The sequence below is a fragment of the Myiozetetes cayanensis genome, unplaced genomic scaffold (genome assembly GCF_022539395.1).
Source record: "Myiozetetes cayanensis isolate MyiCay16 unplaced genomic scaffold, myiCay2020 scf23, whole genome shotgun sequence".
NCBI lineage: Eukaryota > Metazoa > Chordata > Aves > Passeriformes > Tyrannidae > Myiozetetes > Myiozetetes cayanensis.
In genome coordinates, this window is record NW_026087445.1 from 4,749,790 (window position 1) to 4,775,163 (window position 25,374).

Below are 25,374 nucleotides of genomic sequence, written 5' to 3' on the forward strand. Positions count from 1 at the left end.
GTAAACAGGCTGTTTCAGTTCATCGGAATGTGCCAGGGCAGAAATGGATTCATGACAAAAAGTCTGCAACACAGAATCCTCGCTGTGAAGGGGCCAAGGAGAGCTGTGAACAGCCACGTGTCACAGTAGCTTTTTCTCTTGTTTGTGAACCTCCTGGCCTTGTATTTACATAATTATGGTCTTTTTCAAATAACAGCTTTTACAGCCCTACCTTGGAGCACGAGTATTTCACTGTGTCTGCTGGATTACTGAAGTACAGTAATCTCCCAGCTGCTCAATGATGCCACAATAGCCTAAAATAATGGTTGAAATACCAGCCTTTGGCTTTAAACTGCAGTGTGCGTTTTTTTCAGTGACTAAGCATTTAAGCTGTGTTAGTTTCATAGGACTAAACCTGTTGCTGTTGGAACCACCCATTTTTCTTGTCTTTTCAGGATAAATATAGAGCTTAGTCAAGCCACCAGCATTCATTCCAGTGCTTGTTCCGTGTTCACATTTTTGTCCCATTAAAAAGATGAGGCAACATTTTAAACACAGGGTGAGCACTGTGATGAGGGGCTTGGCTGTGGCTCATGACGAGGTCATCAAACTTGGGGAAGGAGAGAAAAAAGTGTCTTTTAAAAACCAGGAGGAACAGGTGAGCAGGACACTGACAAGGATGAGCAAGTACACAGGGCATTCAACTGAGCAGGAACCAAGCAGAACTAAAGCTAAGGAGGGACATCTTTAGATGTTTATGTGTGCTCCTCTGCTGTTCTTTTCGTACCTGGAGGTTTGTATTCAGCATCCAGACTGGGAAGGAGCCACGCAGGGATGTTCTGCCACAGGGTACCTCGGAGGTGAGGGCGAGCAGCATCCTCCTGCCTGCAGGGGTAAAAGAAGTTTGGTGTGGGACTCTGGGTGATCAGAGAATCGTCTGTGTGGCCATCGGAGGCAGCAGCCAAGCCACCAGCAGCACCGCTGCTCCCCCAGGAGTAGATCTCTGCCTGCAGCGTGTTTCCAGCCCGGCTTTCCAGGAGATGGCACTGCACGACACGATCCAGAGCTGCGGTGCGGCACCATCCCAGAAACCACACTTGTCCTCCAGACCTTTTGGAATCCTGCTTGCTCCTCTCACTGATCAATCTTTCCCGGGCTGAGAGCCTGGACAGGAGGAAATTCAACAGTCAGAGTGCAGCAATGAGGAACACAGGTAACCCTGGAAAATTCAGGATGCCTAGAATCATAAACTGGGTCCCTCTGCTTCCCACAGACATAGCAGAGGACACTGACATGTCTCATTTTGGGATGAGTTCCCTGTAGAACCGAATGGGCAAGCACAAGACTAAAAAAACACATGAAGTCTTTAATTATAAGCAAAGGGACAGCTTTTAAGATTTTTTAGAAGGCCACACATAATTATGTCAGTATCCCACGAGAACAATGCACTGCCATTGCTACACTGCAGTTCTGGGAGCTGATCCCTGCCAAGGGACTGAATGATATCACCTCCACACTCACCCAAATTAGCCTCACCTCCTCCAGCATGTTTTTAAAGTTTTTCAAGCCTCTTTTGGCAGAGCATCCTTCGGGGGTTTTTTGTGGGTTTTTTCCTGCCACATGAGAGGTTATGGCCAGCAGGTACTGTCAGCACAAGTGCGGTCGGGTCAGTATGAAAACGGAAGCTTTTAACATTGTCTTTCTTGAAAGCATCTGATAAGAAGTTTGACTGGAATGGTCAGCACAGCTTCAAGTGTTCTGTGTGCAAGACTGAAGCTGGTATCACCTTCAAACAGGATTCATGAGCCCCTGGGTCTCAGCCATGCAGGTGATTAACCCAAGGCAGAATCCCAGCGCCAGCAGGGACAGTTTCTGTCACCACTGCTGCCCAGGATCCCAAATTAGAGGTTGTTGTGTCAAGTGGGAACCACAGATTACAGTTGTTTCTCCTGCATTTGGGGTAACAGCGGCGTTTGTGGGGTTGCAGCCAGAAGGATGGAACAAGTGGGACAGACCATGGCCACAGCCAGCAAGTCTCTTGTCCAGCAGAGCACTGAAGGGATGGACACCTGGGATACAGACACGGGATAACACTGATAAACACAATAAGCCTCGAGGCAAAGCGAGTTCCAGTCCACAGATTTTGGAAGGGGCAAACCAGCTCCAGTTCCACCCATGGGCCTCCTGGAATGGAACGGAGAGTCCTGCCACAGATTCCCAGGACACACTGAAGCAGACATGGAAACCAGTAAACAAAAAAAGCCAGGCAGCTGGATTTTCAGGTCTAGCTGCATGTTTGGGGAAAGGAATCCACCAGCTCCGGATTCCAGCCCTCCCTTTGTCGATAACAGGATTCCCAGTCCTGGCAGGCCAGAAACCCACTGTGCAGGTGTGTCGTAGAGGAAACCCAGCCTGGCACAGAAAGTGAAACAGTTCCTGGCCTTTATGATGATGAATTCAGTTAAATATGGAACAAGTGAAAAACACAAGCAGATCAAAGTAGAGCTCACAGCCTGTTATTAAGCTGGGAAGACGCGAGCTTGGAATAACTCCACTCCATGGGATAATCCCATGCCATGGGGATAGGTACCCATTCCCCTCACGGGATTTCCAGCTGCCTGCACGGGACTCACACTGCTGTGGTGTCTGCACCCCCTGCCCCATTCTGGGAGCTCTGGGTCTGCCCCCAGCTCTGGGGAAGGCACCCACCCACTGCAACTCCCACCCACAGCTCCCCAGAGCAGGGGCATTGCAGGTACTCCCCACCCACTGCTCCAAGAACACATTTACAGCACAAAGCATCGTGTGATAATCTCTTATTTTCGGATGATGAGGCTGAAAGCTCATTAAGGCCATTACAGCAGAGGCGACAGGTGGAACAGAGGAGAGCCATTACTGTGTTTTTGCTGTTACAGCAACGTGTGTAATTTAGTTTTAAAACTTTAATCATTTGGCTGCCAGCAGAAATGAATTAGTGTGATGATGCTTTCCAGAGGAAGATGCTGATGATGTAGTTTGCAGGGCTAGTGTATCTGGGATTCCCCTGGGATGATAGGATGTGATGGCTCACCAAATGCATTACAGAATCTACCTCACTTCACCTCACCAAGTTTGGTCCCTTCTGAATTTATCTCACCTTGTTTCTCCCCTGCTGCCTTATCTCTGTCCTCAAAGCAGGGAGGGAGGAGGTAAGAGAAGCAACCTCTGCTCATGCTCACTCACAGAGCATCGAGATCCCAACCCTGGCCATCCAGGAAAACTTCTCCAGGAGAGCAGAGGTGAGGCCCAGACTGAACTGCAGAGCCCAGACTGATAAAAATATCCCAGACTGATAAGACGATGCCCTGAGCCAGCAAAAGTTGAGGAAGTGGTGGCAGCACAAGGGAGCTGCACCGGGAAAGGCCCAGGTCAGGGAGAGCACAGGGCAGGGACGTGGCTGAGCGTCATGGAGCAGAGGTGAGTTGTGCATGAGCCTGGAGGAGAAATCCACACTGTGGGAGTCTGGGGTGAGCAGAATCCATGTGTATCAGAGTGCCTTGGTCACACACGGATGGTGACTGGACTGGACCTGGAATGGAATATAATATAAAGTCAGTGGGATGGTGGATGGATGGAGATACCCTATACCCACATCCCCTCTGTGGGCGGGCTCAGACTAACCTACCCCCTCTGCGATCAGGAGCCACTGTCCCTTTAAAAAATATGAATTTCTCCAGAAACAATTATGCAGCATAAACACAGAAAAAAAATCAACAGGGTGAATTTCAAACTAATAAAGATTTAATCTCTAAGTCATGAGACTGCATTTGTTAGGAAAATACACATACCCCTGAGAATGCAGCTAGGGTTGCTACACTACACGCTGCTCAGCAGCTCACTGGGCATTTTTCCAAGCCCGTTTATTTTTAACATCAGTCACATTATTCAATTAATTATAAAAACACTGAGGTTTTCAAGAGATGCTTCTGATAAAACTGCAAAGTAAATATGCGTGAGAACAGCGAGGATTAAAGTCTCTGTAAACTTTAGCATCTGGGGCTGTTGCTATAAACAAGAGAAGTCCTCGAGGAGGTTATTTATCAGGATGAATCATAGCAGATAACACACAGCCTCCTCCCACACCACACACAGGGATCGTTTGTCCTTTACCTAGGGATGGAAGAGGAGCATCCACGTGTCTGCCAGCAGTAGCTGGAGCATGAGAAGTGTGAGAACTGGGCTGGATTCTTCAGATATCTCCAGTATTTGAGCCTCCCAGCTTGGCAAACGTCAAATATTTAACAGGCTGAGCTCCTTCTCAACAAACTGAGAAACAGAAAGCAAAAAATCCCAGCCCATCTCCAGCAATGTCTCAGAGCCTTGGAAACACCAGATAGGAATTGATGGAAGGATTCAAGCCCTGCCTGTAACAGCAACCTCCACAAACCGTGCTGTTTCTTGATATCTCCTGGTATTTCCTGCAATGGTTTCATGGTACCAATACAAAATGTTTTCCTGGCCCATGTAAACTTAACCTGGTAAGCAAAAAATCATGGCAACACATTTGGCTTCATCCAATTTTTAACTTTGGGGCATTGCTGTGTACTTTTCCTAGCAGACTTTTTTTTTTTTTTTTTAAAGGTTCACACTGTGGTGGAATTATTTGATAGCTCTGATATTGTCTGCATAGATGGCAAAGATTACAGGGAAGGAGTCTGGGCATTAAAGCCTGGCAGAGAGAGCTCCCAGGCTTTCATCCAAGCCTTGCCAGACATGCACATCAACCTTGGGAACAGTCCCTCCCATATAAGCCTCAACTTCTCTGCCACAAAGACTCTTGGGCACATCCCTGCCTTTAAAAACTAGGCAAATCACGTTGATGATTGCAGACTCCTTCAGGACAAGGAGAGACATTTTGTTCTGCTTGCCCTTAAACGATGGAATCCTGCCTAACCAGGGATCCCAGCCACAGCACAGGGCACGGCAGCAGCACCTAATAACAGGGAGCCATTTCCATGGGGAGATGTGTCCAACTGGTTGCCACACCTCACACACGGAGGGTGAGATCCCAGCTCCCGGCCCTGCCTCGTGCTGCCCGCAGGGCTGTGGGGTGCCAGGGCCTCCTTCCCGCTCCCGGCCAGCACAGGTACTGCTGACCAGCCTGCCCCACAGCCTGCCCCACAGCCTGCCCCACAGCCTGCCCCAAGGGGACAGGGTGGCCACACCATGGAGTGTGAGGTGGCACAGCCTGAGGAGCAGTGTGCCTGTGGGACATCCCGCTGGGAGGGATGTCACCAGGGGCTGCCTGGGCCAGGAAGGCACTGGGACAAGCCAGGCTAAGATGCAGAGACTGTCTGTCACAGAAGCACAGAATGGGTCAGGCTGGAAGGGACCACAGTGGCTCATCTGCTCCAACCTCCCTGCCCAAGCAGGGTCATCCTGGAGCACCTGGCACAGGATTGTGTCCAGATGGCTCTGGAATATCTCCAGTGAGGGAGACTCTACACCCTCTCTGGGCAACCTGTGCCAGTGTGTGGTCACTGCACAGTAAAGTTCTTCCTCCTATTCAGGTGGAATTTCTTGTGCATCAGTTTCTGCCCGTTGCCTCATGCCCTACTTCTTGGCACCACGGAGCATCTTCTTGGCACCTTTAGATATTTATACACACTGATGAGGTTCCCTCTCAACCGCCTCTTCTCGAGACTGAAGAGCCCCAGCTTTCCTTATATGAGGGATGCTCCAGCCCCCCAACCATCCTCGTTGCCCCCCGCTGGACCCTCTCCAGGAGCTCCGTATCTATCATGTCAGAGCTGCCCCCGCCATCCCCTCAGCTCCTGCGCCAGCTGGGCGCTGCTCGGGCTGCAGAGGGGCCTCGGGACACCTTGTGGGGCGGAAACACCGAGAAATCCCAAACGACCCCACACAACGGCCCCACTGAGGGGACCCCGGCGCCTCCGCGCCCGCCCCCTCACTCCGGGGGGCGGGGCTTCCCCAAACTGACAGCCCTGCCCTCCAATCCCTGCGCTCTTCTCTCCGCCCCGCGCGCCGCTAACCAATCAACCCCCGCCGCGCTCAACCCGCCTCCTCGCTGCCGTCCAATGGGGCGGCGCCGCTGTCGCTCCCCCGCCTCGGGGCGGAGGGCGGGGGTTACGCAGGGTCGGTATTCTCGAAGCGCGGCCGCGCCGCCCGCCCCGCGCGCTGCCTGCGCTGTCGGCGGAGCGGGCGCAGTTGGCGCAGCGCGGGCAGAGGCGGCCGTGGCGGGCGGGGGAGCGGCGGCCGCCGGGCGAGGAGCGGGCGGGAGGAGCGGGCAGGGCCGGGCGGGCACCGCGCCGGGACCGCGCCACAGGTCGGTGGAGCGCGCCGGGGAGCGGGGTGAGACCGCCCCGTAGGGCAGCTGGGGATGGGGGGGCCGGGACGGGCGGTGGGACCGGGCTGCGGGTCGGTGCACGGGTGGTGGGAGGGGGCTGAGCTCGGGCTGCGGCTCCGGGCACGGGTGGTGGGGTCGGAGCTGGGCACGGCCCGGGCACGGCCCCGGTGCTTGGCCCCTGGGGCTGGGAGAGCGGGCTGCGGGACGCTCGGTGGTTCGGAGGTGCGGGAGGTGAGCTGAGACTGAGCACGGCTCAGTGCAAGGCTCGGACAGAGAGCCGAGACCTGGGCACAGCGCGGTGCAAGGCTCGGACAGCCAGCTGAGATCTGGGCACAGCTCGGTGAGCCGAGACCTGGGCACAGCTCAGTGCATGGCCCTGGGGTGTCTGGGACAGGCTCTGACCTCCCTGCAGCCTGGTGCGTGGTCCCAGGGGTGGGCTGGGACCTGTTCCCATGCCGGTGCCCGGTCCAGTGAGCTGGAAGGCAGGCTGAGCCCTGGCAGGACTCGGCGCAGGGACTGGTGGTGTGGAGCAGTGCCACAGGACAGCGGAGGTGCCCAGGCTCCGGCAGAGCCGGCTGGCTTCACCCACAGCCAGTGAGGGGCTTTAACCACCCACACATGCAGGCAGCTGCTGGAATCCCTGAGGATTGTTTACTGCCCGACGCTCGTAACCTTGTCCCTTTTGGATGCTGCCTGCCTGGTTTGGGTGTTGTGTCAGTGTGTAACGAAATGCCCATCTCCAGCCCCAGAGCTGAGCCGTGCAGGGCTCGATGTGGATCCGGTGCTGAGGAAAGGCAGCATTCCCGGTGGGCCTGGTGATTGGACAGCCAGATGACCTGATTCGGTTGTTATGCTGTGTAATCTGGAGCAGACTGCTTGTTTTCTCTCTCTGCTGCTTTCTCCATTTATAAGATACAGGTGCTAACACTTAGGGCTGGTTGGAAATGCAGGAAAGAAGCAGATTTTTCAGTTATTGAAACGGCTTTTGCTTATCCTTGTTAGACTACACATTAGACTGATCTTGCTCTGTAAACTGCTTCTCAAGGTGGTGGCTGAAAACAGAGCAGATTTTTATTAGCTGCTTTGCAAAACAGAAATTACGAGGGGGATGACAACACTGAAGCTTGCCCTAGGCAAAAAGGGGAAAGAGGATGTTGGGCCAGGCTAATTGGGGCCATACCTCTTCAGACTGGAATGAGTCTGGACTGAATATTACCCATCCAAACAGGTTTTAGAGCAAGAGGAGGAGCCCAAGACTGGCTGGAACTAATTTACTCATTTCCCTCCCAAAGGCTGACCCGAAGACCTGTATCAAGGAGTTGCACAAGGGGAGGAGACAGAAACTGGAAGCTCTCTGAATGTGCTGCCCGCAGAGTTGAGGCTTCTCTGGGGACTCTAGATGACTTCCCACAAGAGATGCTTTCAGGAGGGGTTTTGCTGAAGACAGAGCACTGCAGCGTCTAACTGGGACAGCTCCTGCTGGTCTGGAGCTGAGACCAACTTCCCTCCCTCCCTTTTCCCTTGGAGATGTTGCAGAGATTTAATCTGACCTCTTCCAGCTCACCTGAAGCCTGCCGTGGTGATGATCCCACAGCCAGATCCGACCACCAAAGAGAAGAGAATCGTGCGTTTGAAGCTGGGCCGTCGTTGTAACTGAACTGGAATTTGCTCCCTGCTTGTGCTCCTGCAACGAGTGCCCTCCTTCTGCTTGTCTGTGTGTGTTTTGAGCCACTTCTCCCTGATCTTCTTTGGAATTCCTGAGCTTTTCACACTGAATTTGCCCATGGCTTTCCTGATGAAGAAGAAGAAATTCAAGTTTCAGACAAGTTTCACTCTAGAAGAGCTGACTGCCGTCCCCTTTGTGAATGGGGTCCTGTTCTGCAAAATCAGGCTGCTGGATGGAGGAGACTTTGCTAGTTTATCTACCAGGTAAGACTCTGCCTGCAGAGTTGCTGCCTGGCTCTGCTTCTTTCCCTGGTTATTCATCCCTTGAGCGGTTTAGCATATGGCCACCACTTGCTTACCCCTTGATGGGATTTTAATAGTTCTGTTGTAGGGCCCCACATGCCACATCATTCTCTGGAGCGGGGGAAGTGCATGGCTGGAGAGCTCTGAACCTGGGTGGTGTTGGCTGATCCGAGCTGGATTGAATTTTTCAGAGATGAGGGGAGGGAGCGGGAGGTCGCTCCCTGAAAGGGGCTGAGGCTTGTGCGTTAAATCCTCTCTTATATTTCTCCCCTGTCCTTGCCCAAGTTCTCACACGCTGTTTCAGACCCTGTGCTGTACTGTCTTTGTGCTTCACTTAAAACTCAACTCTGTAGAAAACTATTACCTAAGCAAATCAACCCTTCTCAACTTTGCTCTCCCTCTTTGATTCTGAATTTCTGTTCTTGGTAAGGGTGGAAATAGCTTGCTTTGCATTGCAAATTGCTGTGCAAGGGAAAACTGCTGCCTGGAGTCAAAGTTGTCGGTGTTAAAGACCCAGTTTATCTCCTTGAACTGATGCCATTGCATCTCCCAGTTTAGAGCAGCAGTGTTTTCTGTGCGATCTGTCGTGTTGGGATCGTTCTGCTGCACATCTTACAAGGCTCTGCCATCGTGTATTGGTGTTTCTCTGACTCCTTCAGGCAGGTCTGTCCCCACTCTTGCTACTAATTGCTAATAAAAACTTGCTTTGTTTCTAACTATGCACACAGATTATCACCAGCAGTATGCAAACACAAATTCCATAACAGCCCAGACTTGCTTTCTGCCTCAAGATGTGAAGGAAGCCTTCAGTGGCTTTCAAAACTTGTTTTTTTGCTTTCCTGAGTGACTGCTCATTTTTAAAGGTACAGGATTAGTTTGTGCTGGCTGTTAACTGCTTTATCCCAGGGCTAAAGCCTGGTTTGGGCTGGTTTTCCTCTTTGTGGTGCTGCGTGCTGAGCTTTCTCGTTTCAGGAGAGATTTTATTGGGCAAGCATAAAACATTTGTCTTGCAAACAGAAGCGGTAGGGCATTGCTCAAAGCTTGGGGTTTTTTCCAGAGGCGCGATGCAACCTCGTCTGAAGTTCATAGAAACCGTGGGTGTGGAGCACCTCCAAAAATGGACTTTGAATTAATTTCTCTTTTGAAGAAAATCTATCAAAAGAGCTTTTCCTCACAGTGTTTCTCCCCTGAGGCTAGGTCCTTGGGTTTGGTGGAAGCAGCTTATCTAAGGAATCCAAACAGTATGTGAACTTGGAAAGAAATTAACCCTTCTGCTTCCTGGAGTCATAATAAACCGAGTTGCACTGGAGGGTGTCTCAGGAAAAGCCTGTGCTGAGAAATGCCCATCTCCCTCTCCCTGTTGTCCCTGAAAGCGGCTTCTGGGAGCCGTCACTGGGGGTTGCTGGTGCTGCCAGCCGTGTGGGTTGTTTTCTGAGCTGGCTGGGGTTCAGCAGTTCACTCAGCAGAGCGCGTTGCAGATGTGTTCCAGCAGCAAAATCGTCTGTAATTCAAACCAAACACATAAACTGCTCTCCCTGGGCTTGATTGCTTCAAAACGAGCAAAGGGGAAGTGGGCTGGGGGTTTGCTGCCTTTCCCCCAACCTGTCTGGGCTCTAACTGAAAGCACATGGAAACCTGTTCCTGCTTGAAAAGTTATGGCTCTCAGTGGCACTGAGTCATTTGACCTCTTCCAAATATTTTCCCTGTTGCAGTTAGAGAAACTTCAGGAGGGATGAATTTCCAGGAATGGTGAGGAGAACAGTTACCATGTGGAGAGGCTCCTAGATCATGCCTCAGGCTCTACTCTGTGCTCCTCTAGTCATTTCCATCACATTTTTTGATACTCTTTGCATCCAGGGAAAGATTAAAGGGAAGGAGATGCTGTGTCTATATCATGTTAGAAATCTGTACGTTATTTAGGGTCTGTTTCTCTCCCTGAAATCAACCACTTCCAAACCTGATCGTGTTTGAGGTTGTGACGTCTGGGAGGTCATCTCTTGTGAGCTGCTTATGTACAAAATCTGGTGTTTGCTCTGCAATTGATTTGGGCTGCTTCTGTGCTCTGTGGAAATCAGGTTTGTGGCTGTGATGGAGCTCTTCCTGACCATGAGTTTTCAGAGAACTGATCTGAACAAGGTGTCCCACGTCACCTGGAGTCTGTAAACAGAGCAGAGAGGCAGGTATATGAACTCTTCATAGGACACACTAAGTCGGTTTTTTTCTAGCTGTGGTGTGGAATGAGAAGTGTTGTCTGAGAATATAAGAACCTCCAGAGACGGATTTTTCACGTTATTTACAGCAAACTTACTTGGCACCTCGTGCTTGTCTAGGGCAGGAGGTGGGAATGTGATATATCCAGGGAGTTGCCAGGCGGCACTGGGTTCATTTGACCTGCTCAGAGGGCAGAAGCAGCAGGTTGTGCTGCTGGCTCCTGTCAGCCCGTCCTGGTCCCAAGTCCAGTTCAGCCTGGGTTGCACGTACCTGGCACTGCCTGGTGCTGTGGGTCTGGTGGGGCACACCCTGGGCTGGGACCCCCTTCCCGGGCTGCTCACACCCCCTCTGCCCAGCCTGGCTGAAGGGGAACCTGTCTGAAATGCATTAAGACTAAACACTCCTAGGAATTCAAAGCTCTCTGGAAAAGGTCCAGGTCCTGTCAGCACATTCAGCTTTGGGGATCTGCCTCCCTTGGGATTTCTGGTTTAGTTTTTTTGGTTATTTTCCTGCAAGCAGGTACCCTTTTTCCATGGTTCCTGTGCTCAGGCCTTGCATTAAGCCATGTGGTTAAGTGACTAAAGTTACAGCTGTAAATATCCTTTTGCTTGTCCTTTCCCCTCCCTTTGTAAACTCTCCCTACGCTGTGGTGGCACTTCTGAGGATAAAACTCCCAGGTTTCACTTTACAGTGCTCTCCATGAGAAAGCATCTATTGTCTGTGGGTTTATCACCTTGCTGTTGGATTAGAGAAACTGGGCTTCTGAAAACACATCTGAGCCAGGTGTAGGCCAGGCAGGTGCTGTATTTCCCCACAGAGAAGTGCCAATATATTCCTTGAATATTATTAGTCCAGATACTTAAATAGCACAACCGCCAGTGAATTCAGTTGCCTCCCAAGTACCTTTAAAAATAGCAGGCACGGAGCAGGAGGGATGTGTTCATGGCAACCGTTTTTGTGAAGCAGATGGGCGGCTGCATTTTGTACCAGTTTGAAGCTTTCTGGGGGGTTGTGCAGCTTTGTTCCTAGAGAGGTGATACGACAAGCTCATCGGGAGGCTTCCGATCCGTGGATCGGCACAGGCAGGAGCCTGGATGTCCAGATGAGAGCCCTAAAGCTGCAGGCTGATGTAGGACACACATGTACGTCTTTGGGTATCCTGGAAGAGGAAGACTTGATTAAATTCCCTGCTCTGTGCCTGCAGTGTCAGTGCCTGTTGAGTGACAGCCAGATGCTCTGTGCCTCGGCACTGAGTGATCTCTGGCTGCGTGTTGGCAGCGAGCGTTGCCGGTGCGCGATGTGAAGGAAGTGGAAAGCCAGGTGTTATCCACAGACTCCTGACACTTCATCCTACATTGTTCTGTTAGCCTGCCAACAGTTTTCACTCTGGTATTTCTGGATTTGAAGGGAGGGATTGTGCTCTGAAATCCCCTGTCCGACTCCAGGGGAAGGACTGTTTTGCATGAGTTGAGCAACTCTGAGGGCATTTCCCACCTTCCTTATTGTCTTCTGAACACACCTCAGACTGTATTTCATTTGGGACGCTGCTTTTCCAAGCATATGCAGCATTTCAGCTTGAATTTGTGATCCTGCCACTCCTGCAGCAGTTTTAACTAAGGAATGTGGCTTGTCTCCTGCAACCCAGCCCTGTTTCCATGCAGGCTTGATCTGGGAAGAGCTGACCCTGTTGGGGTGGTCTGACCTCCCAAGTATGTCAGTGCTGCAGCCTGAACCCAGAATGTTCTTAGCCTTGCAATTTTTTGAGTCAGTATGAAAGGCCACTTCCTGCACTGCAAACTTTATTTATTTTTTGGGGGTATAAAGCTGCATCCAGAAAGCCAAAGGAAATGCTGGTATTTGGGAAGGCACCACACTGACAGCTCCCTGTGGACTGAGGTCAGCTTTTGTGTGAGTGTGGCTCTGTCATCCTTATGTAGGCACAAATGACCTGAAGCTACTTGCTTTTGGCAGCTGGTGGGATGCAAAACATTGTTACACCTTAGTGATACACACAACTTTTTAATTTCTGTAAGACATAAATAAAAGGGAGAAGCATTGCCCTGCTAGCACAGGGCGTGGTGATTCAGAAAACTTTATGAAGGGAGGTGCAAGTCGTGCCACCTCCAGAATGCAGCTCTTGGTGGTGAGAGTTAAATCAGTTGCTTCCCTGTCTTCACATAAATAGTCATTGTGCCTGATGTTACAGGATCCTTCAGATAATTAAGTTCACCATGTTTGGCTTTTTCAGACTGGAAAATCATTAACTGTTTGTTTAATCAGAGACTGAAGGACTGATTCAGCCCCGTTGAGATGGGAATCTTCACCACTGTCTGCCTTAAAACAAGGTTAGGTAACTAAATAGTTTCTTCTGGAGTCCCCAAGAGGGAAGAAAACTGTAGGGAAAGGAGGGGATCGCTGGCTGAGTTCTGCGTTTTGACTCCAGTGCAATTGCCATGGTTTAGTAGAGCAAAGAGCTTGGTTGTGGCCTTAAACTGTTCTCCCAGTTCCATATTTTAGGACAATGTGTATTTGGCTCTACCCTCTACTAGGAAGTGTGGTGTGACAACACATTTTAAAAGTACTTTTATTGCAAACATGTCTGAAAATATAGACCTTCCCTATGTGTACATATATTCCTAATACACAGGTCAAAATTCCAGAGCTGTTTCACACACTAACATCCTTCCTTCCTGGCAGATCCTCAGGAATAGGCTGAGGGTGCTAATGGAGAAGGGATTTGAACACAGCCTCTAGAAGTGATTTGCAATCAAAACATAACCTATTTCAAGATAATATTATAGTACCTGCACTGCCTTGCATTCTGAAACAAATACAGAGAAAGGAGACAGCAAAGATGAGAAAAAGGGGGTTCATTCCAGCAGTGTAGCTAAATGTAGGTACAAGTTGTGAGAGCAGAAGCAGTGGATGAAGTTTAACCTCTGGCAGATTGAGAGTGTTGGAATAATTGCAGAACTGATAGAGCACCACACAAACCAGGCACAAACCATCTTAAAGCTGCTCTTTGAGTTTGCAGAGCACTTCTGTCACCTTTCCTGGGCTCTGGCAGCTACACCTGCACCAGCCAGGGTGGGATGATTTGCTCTGTGCCAGACTTGCCTCTTCCTGTCACTGCACTGGGGCCTGTCACAAGACTGGCAGAATTATGTCAAAACCTTCCTGCCATGGGGGCTGTATCCTGTTGAGTAAAGAACAGTCTCTGTTCGTGGTCTGACTCTGCCCTGCCTGCTGTGGCTCAGGCAGGGGCTGCTCTGTTGAGCAGAAGCTGTAATCTAAAGCCCTGTAACCGATCTGCTGTGTGTACAGCATCAGTAAATACGTTTGGATACAGCCGGCTTTCAAACTTCCCCCTCCTCGCCGGTTCTGAGCTGGCACTGCTTTGGCAGCTGACTCTTAGCAACAACCTTATCTGTGTGACTTAGGCAGCCCTTGGCTCAAAAAATTACTCATTGAAAATTAATGTTCTACTTGGAGATTTGGCCACCTTGATTTGCAGGGTGACAGATAGTACCAGCTCTGGCTGAGGACGAAGGGAGGTAGAGGAGGGTGGCCTCCCCCTCCTTTAAGACATGTATTTATTTCTGAAGTACAGGGAAAAACCTAAATGGCTTCCAGTCTGTTTATTCTTTGTGCTCTTGAGCTGCCATCAGTGTTGACTCTAGCTTTGTAGCTGAATTTCTGAGGAATTCATGCGTGCCTTCGGGAGCCTGTGGTCTCGCTGCACAGCAGTTGATATTTTAATAGGCCATAAGTTGCCCATGGCAAGTTGCTCTGGTACCAGTTTCTAGATGAATGAGGCAGGTAAAGATTTATTTCTCATTATTATTTTATTGCAGGAAGCTACATCTGGTAGTGTTTCAAGAAAGAGCCCAGCATGTCCCTCAGATCAGAAACCTCCCTCACTTCAGGGCAAGTGTGTAAGCTCTCAGGATGGGGTGGTGAGGCCTCACAGCATCCACCTGAGCGTGGCTCTGTGGGGTCTCATCCGTGAGAGGATGGGCGGATGTGGCTCTGTGTGTGATCTCCCTTTTTCAAACAGGATATGTTCTGCATCCTCTGTGGGCTGCCAGCTCTGCGCTTGCAGCCTGCTCTGAAATGGATCTGGAATTATTTCATAGCTGAGGGTTGTTGTAGAATAAACTTGAAGCCTTTAGGAGTACCTTGGACCAACATCTGGGTCTGCCTGTTTCTTCTGTAGCATCCTGTGACTTTGTATCGGTAATCTGTGTTGCAAAGGTGATGATTTCAGGTGCTATTTCAGGATTTGTTAGCCTACCCCAGTACCAGCTGCTTGCCCTGCAGGGTTAGAGACTCTTTTTTTTCTTTTTTTTTTTTTTTTTCTCCTTGGAGTTTATTCATATTATGCCAAGTGCACTTGCTGGGAGACACGATGCGCTTCGCTGTCGTAACTCCAGACTTGGCATCATGATCCCTCTGGTACCATACAGTGGGACTCGGCATCTCATTTTAGTGCCTGGGTTTGAAAAGCACTTCCCACTGGACAAACAGTTGTGCCTGTGTTCGCTGGATGAACAGCCTTCTTGTTTGGCGTATTTTTTAATCCGATGAGCAAGGAAGGCGATTGTTGTGCGGGATTCGAGGTCGCTGATCGTCGTGGACGTCGTTCTCACGTGCGGGTCTCGACCCGTGTAGCTCAGCTGGTAAGGGCCAAGATGAGGAAATGGGATGGAGTTAACGGGGATGAGGAAGAAAATGTGGAGGAAGCACATGGAGACTAAAGGATTGGGAGGAGGCAAGTGTGGAAGAGACAGGATGCTCCAGATTACCAGTAGCACATACAGTCTGCATAGTGGCTGCACTCCCTGCGGATGGAAAGTAGCTGAGCTGGCAAGAAAGCAGGATTATGCCTTTCCTTTGGCTGGATTTATCCTGCTTCATTGGTGAGAGAAGGCCTTGAAAGAGGTCCCATGTTGTAGTAGGAGATGGAACTGAAGCTAAAAATACTTCTACAGCTGTATGCTGTATTTTAAATAAGAAATGAACCCTGAAAGCACTGAGAGGGAGGAAGGAAGAGAGTGTGTGGATTTACTGTCCTGGAAGGGCTAGGAAGCTGCAGCACTAATTAGTAGTGCAGCTTTAGAGACCTACAAAAGCATCACCCCTGCATGTGGTTGGTAACTAGCCTGAAACGTGCTCTCTGAAGTAAGCAACTGAAGCTAGAAAACTTTCTTTTGGAGCTTCCTAGAGCTACGTGTTTGCCTCAGTGATGCAGGTTCCATCTCTTGCCATTCAGCATACCAGGTCTTTTCCATGCCTTTCAGAAATTGCCAAGCACTATTATCCAGTCTAGCTTTGCAATGGAAAAAGCTCAAGGAACCTGTAATAGAAAACCCTCTGAAAGAGATGTGGCCTTAGGGTTTCAATTTGAGGGAGTCACATACCTCCATTTTGCTTCCAGAATAAAACTTTGTATGAAATGACTGTGGCAAGGTGTTTCACTAATGGGTATTGGGTTAATGATCAACAGAGGCTCCCTCAGCCAGCTGCCACACGAAGGACTGGTCAGCACACGCCTTCCTGTGCTCCTGCCTGCCAGTGGAGCTTCCATTCCTCCTGAAATGCAAGTTGTGAGTGTGAGGAGTACAAAACAGGGAGGCCAGAGTGAGCCCTGACAAAGTTTTCCAACCGTCTTGTTCTCTGTCCAGTCACTTCTGTTTCCACTCTTTAAGGGGTAATATTGCTCATCGAATTAAAAACACAAATGGCCAAGAGAGGAGGAGGGAAAGGGTTGTCTGGAAAAACTCAGAGAATTAGTTCTTTTTTTTTCCCTCCAGCCTTCTCATTAGACTCTTTGAGGCTTTATCCGTGCTTTGTAACAGCAAAGGTGAGGTTTGGTGTGGTACAGTGGTGTTCAGTGGATTTTTGTTTGCATCTGTCCAGGTTGGCGAGAGGGTTTTCAGCTTGGTTGTGTTTTCATCCTGCTTTTTTCTCCTGCTAGTTCCTGTTCTTCCCATCCTCCCTGTGCCTCCATATCACAAGAATATGAGGGAGGCATCTAGGATATTTATAATTCAGCAGTTTTTCCAGAGCTGTTAATGCTCCATTGCCCTGGAACGGAGCAATACCATTCCCACTTGACAAAGACTTGCTGTACCAGTCAGCCCCAGCTAGTGCAGCGTCCTGTTTCCAGGCTAAGCAATAAGGGCTCTGCAGAGGTAGTCTGCTTGCCTCTGTTACAGATTAATTATGCAGTAACCCCTCTGTTGGAAAGCTCTTTTCCTGGCTTCTGTCAGTGGCCTGTTCTGGTAACACCAGGCATCTGCATAAATGTTGAATTCCTTTCAAGTGCAGCGCTGCTCATTTTGTACCTTCAGCAGCCTGCAGCGCTCCTGCTGCAAGGGAAACTCTGTGCTGTGGAGGGGGAGTGTATTTCCTACAACTGTTTCTGTCATTTGGTGCCTTTCTGCTCTGTTGAACACTCTTTTTGTGCTGTACAGGGAGTAAGCTGATCATACTCTGGCTACTGTTCTCTTTAAGGTCCATTTCTGATGTATTTTTGTAGCAATGCCTTTTCCTGCTCTGAGTGTGTCTGTTCTGTCAAAACAAACCTGCATGTTGTTTTCCCTCCAGAAGTAATGCAAGCACAACTCCAGTGTCATTTGCTCTCAGCAGGGGAGAATCAAGGGAGTATGTCTGAATACAGCTTGTGTTGACAGCCACAGAGGAGGTAAAGACTCTCTGATCCACAGAAACCTGCTCCTGGCAGTGGGAGCCTGTGCTGACATCTCCCAGGGGCTTAACCAACACTGACTGCTGCTGCAAAATGCAGAGCTCTCCCGTATTCAGCTTGTAACCCAGATGTAATTTATGAAATTACATTTCTCTGATTAGGACAAGTTGCATCATGAGATATTGGTTGCTCTTAGAGAATTGTTTTTCCGCAGCTGTGGCTCCAGAGGAGCAAAAGCAGCTCTAACTGCTCTATCTCAAAACCTTTTCTCTGCCCTCTTGCTGGCTCTGTCAGTCTGGCATGGCAGCAGTTCTGACACTCTGGAGTTGGGGCAGAAGGGAAGGGATTGTTGGGAGAGGCAGAGTTTAGGAGTCCAAGCCCGTCACCAGCCGTATGGAGATGAGTCAGGGGGCACAAGCTTTGCTCAGCAGCCTCTTCTCATTTGCAAACCTCTCCTGCTGAGTGGCCTTTTAGCTGATAAACCCCGACAGCGACAGATATCGATGGAGGGGACATCCAGGGAGAATGTGTTTGTACCTTGTCTTTAAAACCATGGGCCTGGTTTGGTATTGCTGAATGGTGCCTTTATAGAGGAGCCGTGGTGAAGCACCTGTGTTCATCCTGGAATGGAAAAGCTGCTGTTAACATATAAAGGGCTTTCTCCTGGACTGTTGTGTTTGTTTTGAGTAAACATGTACTGTATAGAAGTGACTCACAGGGAAACACGTCTGAGCACGGTAGGGTGTTACCTCTTGGGTAACTAAACCTACTTTTAGCACCGGGGTTGACTTCAGGCAGCTTATTTACTGGAGGGCTCTTCAGCGTGTTCAAGCCAAATTGCAGTGATGTTACATCACACGGTGTTAATGAAATTATTCCAGAAATGAACTTGGCTTCATGTGCAGGTTAATTTGCACTATAAAGACTTATCCAGTACAGCTTCTCTGGCAAACCCCTCCTGGTTGAAACAGGGTTGATATTGGCAAAAAAAAAGTCGCTTAATTATTCTGGCATCAGTATGTCTTCACGTGCCATAAATCTGCCTTGGAGGCAAAAGGATTTGTCTCTCTACATCACTTGCATTAGGAATGTTGTTCCTAGTCTTGTGTTGATTCCCTTCAGGGTTTTCATTTGCCAGATTTACTATCCCAGCAAAGCTTTGAAGTGTTGAGCTGACCCATGTCTTGATTTTTCTCATCTGAGGGGGCATGTGTGGATTTCTTTTGATTTTGAAAGGTAGGGTGGGGTTTTTTCCACAAGAACACCTTGTTTTGAAACACAGCTTTCCTGTATAGGGGAGCTGTAGCCGCGTCTTGTGCCCTGTGTAGTGGGGACATTATCAGAGTTCTCCTTGCTGGAGTTTATGTTGCTGTCTTTCTTCACTGGGAGTTTAAATTTGGTCAGCAAAAGGCAAATCTGGAATCTCTCAGAATGACAGCTAACACTTAGGGGATGAAGAAAGTTTATAAATACACCAGCAATGGATAATCAGTGAGTCTTCATTTTACATCTGTGGTCTGCCAGAAATGAAAAGGCTTTCTAGAAAAGCTACAGTGTGATACAGAAACATTTACTGACTCTGAAATGTGGTGGATTATTCTACCTTAATCTTGTAAGCATCTGCACAGAACAAACCTTAGAGGTTTTCTGAAGCATTTGGGACCTTATGAAACTTTGATTCCACCATCTGTTAGAAGCACAGGGGAAATTTGAATTGTGCTTTGTCCAGAGGGCCAACAAACCCTTGGAATAATCAGGATTCCCCAACCCCCTTTTAACTTTTGTGGGTTTTACTGGGCAATTGAGTTGGTAATGAGCCTGAACACCCCTCCAACCCCCCAGGAGCATGGAGGTTTCTTGGCTTGGGGTTTGCTCATGCCCCTGTAACTGCAGCTGGCTTGGCTGGGGGTTGCAGGTAAGAGTTCATAAGCGGTACCTTAGCTAAGTTGTCCCCATGCCTGTTTTATGCACAGAGCACTTTTGATTGTTTCAGTGGTTGTAGTTGTGGAACATTAGATCTGAAAGGTGTTTATGCCCAGAGTTAGACAAGTTCTTCAGAGCGTGCTGGGTGTGAACTGCGAGGTAGCCCAGTCTTCTGCAGCACAGAGCAGCTACAGGAGCAAGAGGAACAGCACATATGGGACAGGCTGGAGAAGGCAGCACCAGCACACAACAACCTCAGCGTGGTAGCTGGTGGCTGACCTGGGCAAACTGAAGTGGAATCCAGTGCAGACCTGCTCTTGTTTCTTCTGCAACTGAAGTCCTTGTGAATTTGTTTAAGAGAGGCGAGCACTGTTGGTGGGCTGGGCAGCCTGGCACATGGCTCGTTCTTGGCTAACCCAGCCCCAACGTAGTCTATCAGAACAATAGAAGTAGGAGGTGGTGTGGTGACTCAGTGCATGATCAGAGTTCAAAAAAAGCAAATGCGTCTTTCAGCGTTCAATACGTACGTTATTACAGACTTGTGCCCTAGTAACTGAGTCATCTACCCAGTTATTCCATTCTTTACACTAAAGAGTTTGGTGGTGCTTTGCTTGTGATGTTTTTGCTCCTGGCACACATCCCTGGCCTCAGACCAAAAGGAGCTTGTGCTCTGTAGATGTGGCAAGAAGTCCTTGGATGTGTGCTGCTCCGTGTTGGTCTGCCTTCAGCACAGTGTGTAACAGGAGACGCATTGCACAGCATTTGCTGTTACACTCCCTTCTTGGCCTTGCTTTCCTGATGTCCAGCTTTTCTTCTTTGCTTTGAGATGACAGACTGTAAATTACAAATACCTCAAAGCACAGTGGCTCTGCTGGGCATGTCCCATCTGCACCGTGCCCTGTACTTGTCCCTTGCTGCTTTGCATCTGAGTCTGTTAGAATTATTTCCCCATGCTTTCTCCCTGCTCCACCCTTCTTCAACTCATCTGACTTGTTCTATAGCTTAAGATTTAAAGGGTCATTTTTCTGTGACTTTTTTTTGGTCTCCATTTGGCACAATTTTTATTTCTTTATGCAACTTCTGCCTTAGCACTCAGTCACCAGCCGAACTCAATTTTTTAATAACCTCCATTGTTTCTCATAGCATTTTTAACATAGTTCATGTTAGGAGGAGATTAAAGGTTTTAAGATTTAAATACAAGGAATGGTTGGAAATATTTTTTTTCTAGAATAACCCCCAAAGGTTTTAGAAGCCGTGTATGTACTGGAGAGTGTGGCTACCCAGTGCAATGATCTGGAGTACATGGGATGCACTGCACTGGAAAACTCTTGCCTAGGGAACATTGTGCATGAGGTGCAGCATTTCATGTCTGTCACTTATAAAAGACACGTGTCTGGGTGCACGTGACTGGAGTCCAGACATAACTGAATTACTTTCAAAGAGCTGTTAATACACAACTAGGAATGCTGATGCTCGAGGGTTTTCTACTGATGATTGACTGACTGCCACCCCAGTTTTCCAGGAGGTGTTATCACTCCCTGGCTTGTACTGGTGGACCTTTATCAAGATTGATCTCTGCCTTGCAGGGAACTCTGGCACACAGTTCAAAAGCTTTACGGAAATAGGCTTCTTCTGGAAATGAGGTTAAAGCCATAAAAAGTCAATCCCTTGCCTGCTGGATAGATACCAGCTTATTCCTAAGGAGGATTTCTAAATCATTCTGTGAATCCTGTTTTCTATTCCATGCTCACCTGGTTGGTTTTGCTCCAGTTCTGTCCTTGCCTGCCTTTGACATACTTGGTGCCGTCGTCATTGTCCCCTGTCCCCCAGTGAAGCTTGACTGCTCCTTACCTTGGTTTCTCAGCTGTGGCTGAGGTTTTTACATTAGCTTTTTTCTTCCCTGTGCATTTGCCATTAATCCTTTTTCCTGTATTTGTCTCATGTACAGTCAAATAAGGATTATGCAGGCTGTGCTGTTAACTGCATCAGTGGAATCTGGTTTTCTGAGCTGACTTTCCCCTACTCTTCCTTTCCTGTTCACTCTTCCCCCACCTCCCCAACTGCCAGTGAACAGCAGGAGTGGATGTATGTCCATCTCCTGGTGTGAGGCAGAACTGTGAGACATAGCACGGTGAACCCTCCAGAAGTTTTTGGAGCTTGTCTTGGTCCCTCCAAAAATTGCTGGGTCATGTGAACACTTCATTCTAAAAGCACTGGTGTTCACATTGGGCATTTAGAGAGCCCATACATATGACTGGTCTAGTGCAAATGAAGAATTACTTGGCTGTAAGCTGATGCCAAGGGGGAGGTGTAGGTAGGTGTCCCTCTCCATCATGGGCCATTGGAGTGGGTTTGCTGGGAATTCAGAAGTTAATTTTGCAAGCAGGTGGTAGATGTGATGACTTTACTGCCAAACCCTTGTTTAAAACACTTGCAGAGCTTTAACATCCAAATAAGACTTGTTTCAAATGACAAAGGCTTGCTCAGTTCTCTCAGTGACATGGGCTGCATCATCTGTCTCTGAGCCATTTTTCCATCATAACTGCTCATGTCTCCTGCACAACAACCAGCACTTGTCAGCTGGAGAATACGGGGTTGTTTGCAGAGGGGGAGACGTCCAGCTCCTGGGGTTGGCAGTTGTTCTGCTCAGTGATGTAAGCCCAGGCACAACAGAGTAACTTTATTGTGGGGAGCTCCCTGCAGCCCTTGCTCTGCTTCTGCTCAGGGAAGGCAAAACCCCTCCATGTAAACTTGCTGTAAAGCGTTCCTCCACCTCCAGGTTACACTGCCTTGGATTTCACGCACTGTGTATCCAGCTGGGTTTTATGATCCTGTGTAATGTTCCCCAAGGAATATGGTGTGTCACCTCTTGTTCTTGGGATACATTTCCACTGAGCTTCCCAGCACTTGTTGTTGCATCGTGTTTGCTTCTGCTTTTCTGCCTGTGTATGAGCTTGACAACAAAATAAAACAGATTATGACAGCCCTAAGCTTTTCCTGATGTGACCCATTCCCATGCTGTCTGCCCACGGTGCATCTTGTTCACTGTGGATTTCTCTCCTTTGGCTTGCCAGGCATCTGGATGGCAAAGCCTCAGAGCTGCATTTAAATTTTATAACATGTGCTGCAGTGAAGTGCCCTGTCCTAAACCCGTTATTTGGGGATACCTGCAGATTTTGGATCATATATCTAAACCAGCTAATGGCTAAATGAGGGCTTGTTTTCTGTTATATATGTAGGTTCGCCCACATTTGTAATTTCTGTGTTTTACAGGCAGTGATTAGGCCCTGTTTTTGTAACAGGACCTGCTGTGTTAGTAGGATGGGATATATTTTGGTGTGCTGTGAATGCTGGGGTGTGAATATTGGTTCCTGGGCATCTTAGAAAGTCTGTTTTGAAACACATTTTTCAGGGAATTTTCATTGCCCTTACCAAAGGTTTCTCTTACAGCTTTGCACTAGAAAACCTGGTTAAAATAGTAACTATCTTCTCTAGAGCATAACACAGGATTGTTCCAGGCTTTGCCAAGCTAAGGGAGTGTCAGTGATCCTGCTTTAATTCAGCCTTTGGGAGGGCTGGGGAATAGTTGAGACTGTTCTTAGGGTGGTCTCTGCAGCTGAAAGCAGAGCTGTGTAAAGAAATGCTGTAGAAGATGCCCTTCATGTGTAATCTGCTGGAATAACTGGATTTTTTTGTTTCTTTATCCCCCTCTGTGATTGAGGGGATCGACCTGCATTGCTGAGGTTAGGTTGCCTTCCTCCCCAAAGGACTCACTGCTGATGTGTGTCAGGGCACCTTCAAGGGCTGCCCTTCAACCCACTGCACTTAAAAGAATCTGAGCTGGGAGTTGGCTTCGTGGCCTCTGTAAAATGGTTTTATCTTTCCTGTGCCTTATCAGATGAGATGCTGCTGCTCCTGCTGCAGCGGTGAGCCGGTGAGGAGGATGCAGAGCGAGTGAGCAGGAGGATTAGTTCTGCTTGAAGGCTCTGACACAGATCCACATCTCAGAGGGGGGACAGCGAGCATGTGGACTGACCATCAGAACCAGGAAGGCTTACCCTTCCCCTTTGTGTAGAAGAGGAGGAGGAAATCTGAATAAGAAGCTCTATATGTGTGCTTATCTCTCTACTGTCTCATTTAGCCTGAGGTTTTCCAACATCTGCTCCCGTGCACGAAACATCAGACTGAGACACACCGCTCTACTGAAACATTTGACATTAGAAAGCTATTTTTTGTTGTCATTGCCCTCCCAGTAAGGCTGTGGCCTTTTTATGGCACACTGTCTTACATGTGACAACTGCCATAAAGTAAGGGTGAAACATCTGCTTTCCTAAATGCTTCAGCAAGAGTGTCTCAGCGGGTGGTGCGTTGGAAGCTTGATACCCAGTTGGGCACAACTCAGCCCTCAGTCTGTAAATAGAAGTTTTAATCTCTGTTCTAGTGTTTCATTAGCTGGGTTTTCATGTGGGAGAGAGGGAGCCCAAGATAGCATGGGTCATATACGTGGCCTTTTTCTGGAAGTGTTTGCTTTAGCCAGCTTGGGTTCATAGGGAGCTTTGTGGCTTTCTAGAACAGCGCTGCTCTGTCCACGGCACTAAAATCACATTTGGTAAACAGCTCCTCTTTAAAATCTGTTCCTTGTGTGTTCTTCTACCTGTCTCCAGAGCTGTGTGTGAGATCTGAACCCAAAGAGGCCTTGGAGGCTTCACCAAGCTCACTGCTGCTTCTCTAAAAGTAGGTAAAGTGGTGGGTTTCTGCTGTGCATCGTTCCCATTTCTTGGATTCATACAATGCTGTGGTGTAACATCTCCCAGCTGCTCTTTTTCTGTTAAATCTTCTTTCAAGGAGTAGGATGGTGCATAAAGGATGCAAAATACTGTTCTTCTGGCTGGTCACAGAGCTGGAGGTAGATGAGCAGCTCCAGGGTTGGGAGACCCAGAAAGCTCCTTCTGAAACTCCACTTTCCACAAAAGCTGCCGCAGGATTGCATCAGTTTATTCTGAGGAGGTATATTTAGGTCTTGAAGAGTAATTACACAGCTTTGAATAAGTCTCAAGTCAGAAGAGGGCAAAGCTTAGCTTGTCAGGGATTCAGCCTTCTGGGAGTCTCTTTCAAAATGGTCCAGGCAGCTTTTTTTAAAATAAAACTTCTGAAGACGACCCACTGAATTGGCACCTGGTACCAGGCATTGGTCTGAACTATTTCTAGCTCTCCAAATATGGAGTAAAACTTAAAATTAGACACTTCTGGTTTTAAGCTGTGAGTTTCTGCTTTACTTTTAGTTGCCTTGTGATTAGGATGGAAGGAAACGCCTCTCGGTGCAGCCCTCACCACGCTTCTTGTGTGTTTTTTGTTTCTGTATGATGGTTCCTAATTGTACATCAGAGAATATTCTAAGGGCTAAGTACAAAACTGCTCATCATCTGAGTTCTGCTTTTTTTTTTTTTGTCCCTATTTTAGTGTTCTCTAATTACCAGCCTGACGATAGCTTGGTGGGAGGTGGATAGGCAAAGCCCATTGCTTCCCCACATGCCATCTTTCGGAAGTGTGGAATTAATTTTTAAGGGTTTGGTTTGAAACAATAGAGCTGTCCCTTGCTTGTCTAATGATACAGATCCAGCCCCCACCCTTAAGAGCCACTCTTTAAAATAATTTAAAAAAAAAAAAAAAAGAATAAAAAAAGAGGTTGAAATTCATTGCTGAATGATTGTGAAACTTGTGACTGGAAAGCAGCTCGGCATTTTATCTTCTAAACTCCTTCTCACCCTGTGCAGACTATTCCAAAGACATAAAAATCTACGCTGCACCTGCAGCTTGGGTTCATGTTCACTGTTCTGTGGGTAACATAACCCCCCCCAAATCCTTTTCCTAATCCCTTGCGCTGTGTGGTATCTACAGCAGTTTTGGGAAGCCAACATGCATCCCTAATAAGAAGCAGAATGTCTGTTAGCAGAGCTTTTCCTGAAGGCAAATTAGCTATGAAGCTCTTTATTACTAATCAGTACTTTTTTACCACATTTTGAAGTAATTAGCCTTCATTGGACTTAGCAGCATCCAGCAGATGCTTAATGGCTGCACTGTAAAAAGAATGAGAACTCCTGAGTAAGGAAACTCATGCTGGAGCAGCCCTTGATGATCCCACTCACAGAGCAGCTTCAGGATCTGGGAGCTGGAGCTTAGTCCCGTAAATGCTCACTTTTACAGGAGTTAGAGCTCTGAGCAGGGCTGAGAACAAGGT

At 48.4% G+C, this 25,374-nt stretch overlaps 1 protein-coding gene across 2 annotated transcripts in view; it reads left to right on the top strand.

Moving 5' to 3' along the window:
* The first annotated feature begins 6,257 nt into the window (after positions 1 to 6,257).
* EEIG1 (estrogen-induced osteoclastogenesis regulator 1) overlaps positions 6,258 to 25,374 on the top strand; it is a 37,645-nt gene continuing 18,528 nt past the window's right edge. Inside the window, exons 1-2 of one of the 2 annotated variants that reach the window (XM_050319927.1) lie at positions 6,258 to 6,304; positions 7,618 to 8,254. In XM_050319927.1, coding sequence (XP_050175884.1) covers positions 8,109 to 8,254 — 146 coding nt within the window. In that variant the 5' untranslated portion in view covers positions 6,258 to 6,304; positions 7,618 to 8,108. Of the gene's footprint in view, positions 6,305 to 6,980; positions 8,255 to 25,374 lie in introns of those variants that run through there. The other variant, XM_050319925.1, reaches the window with a different exon arrangement.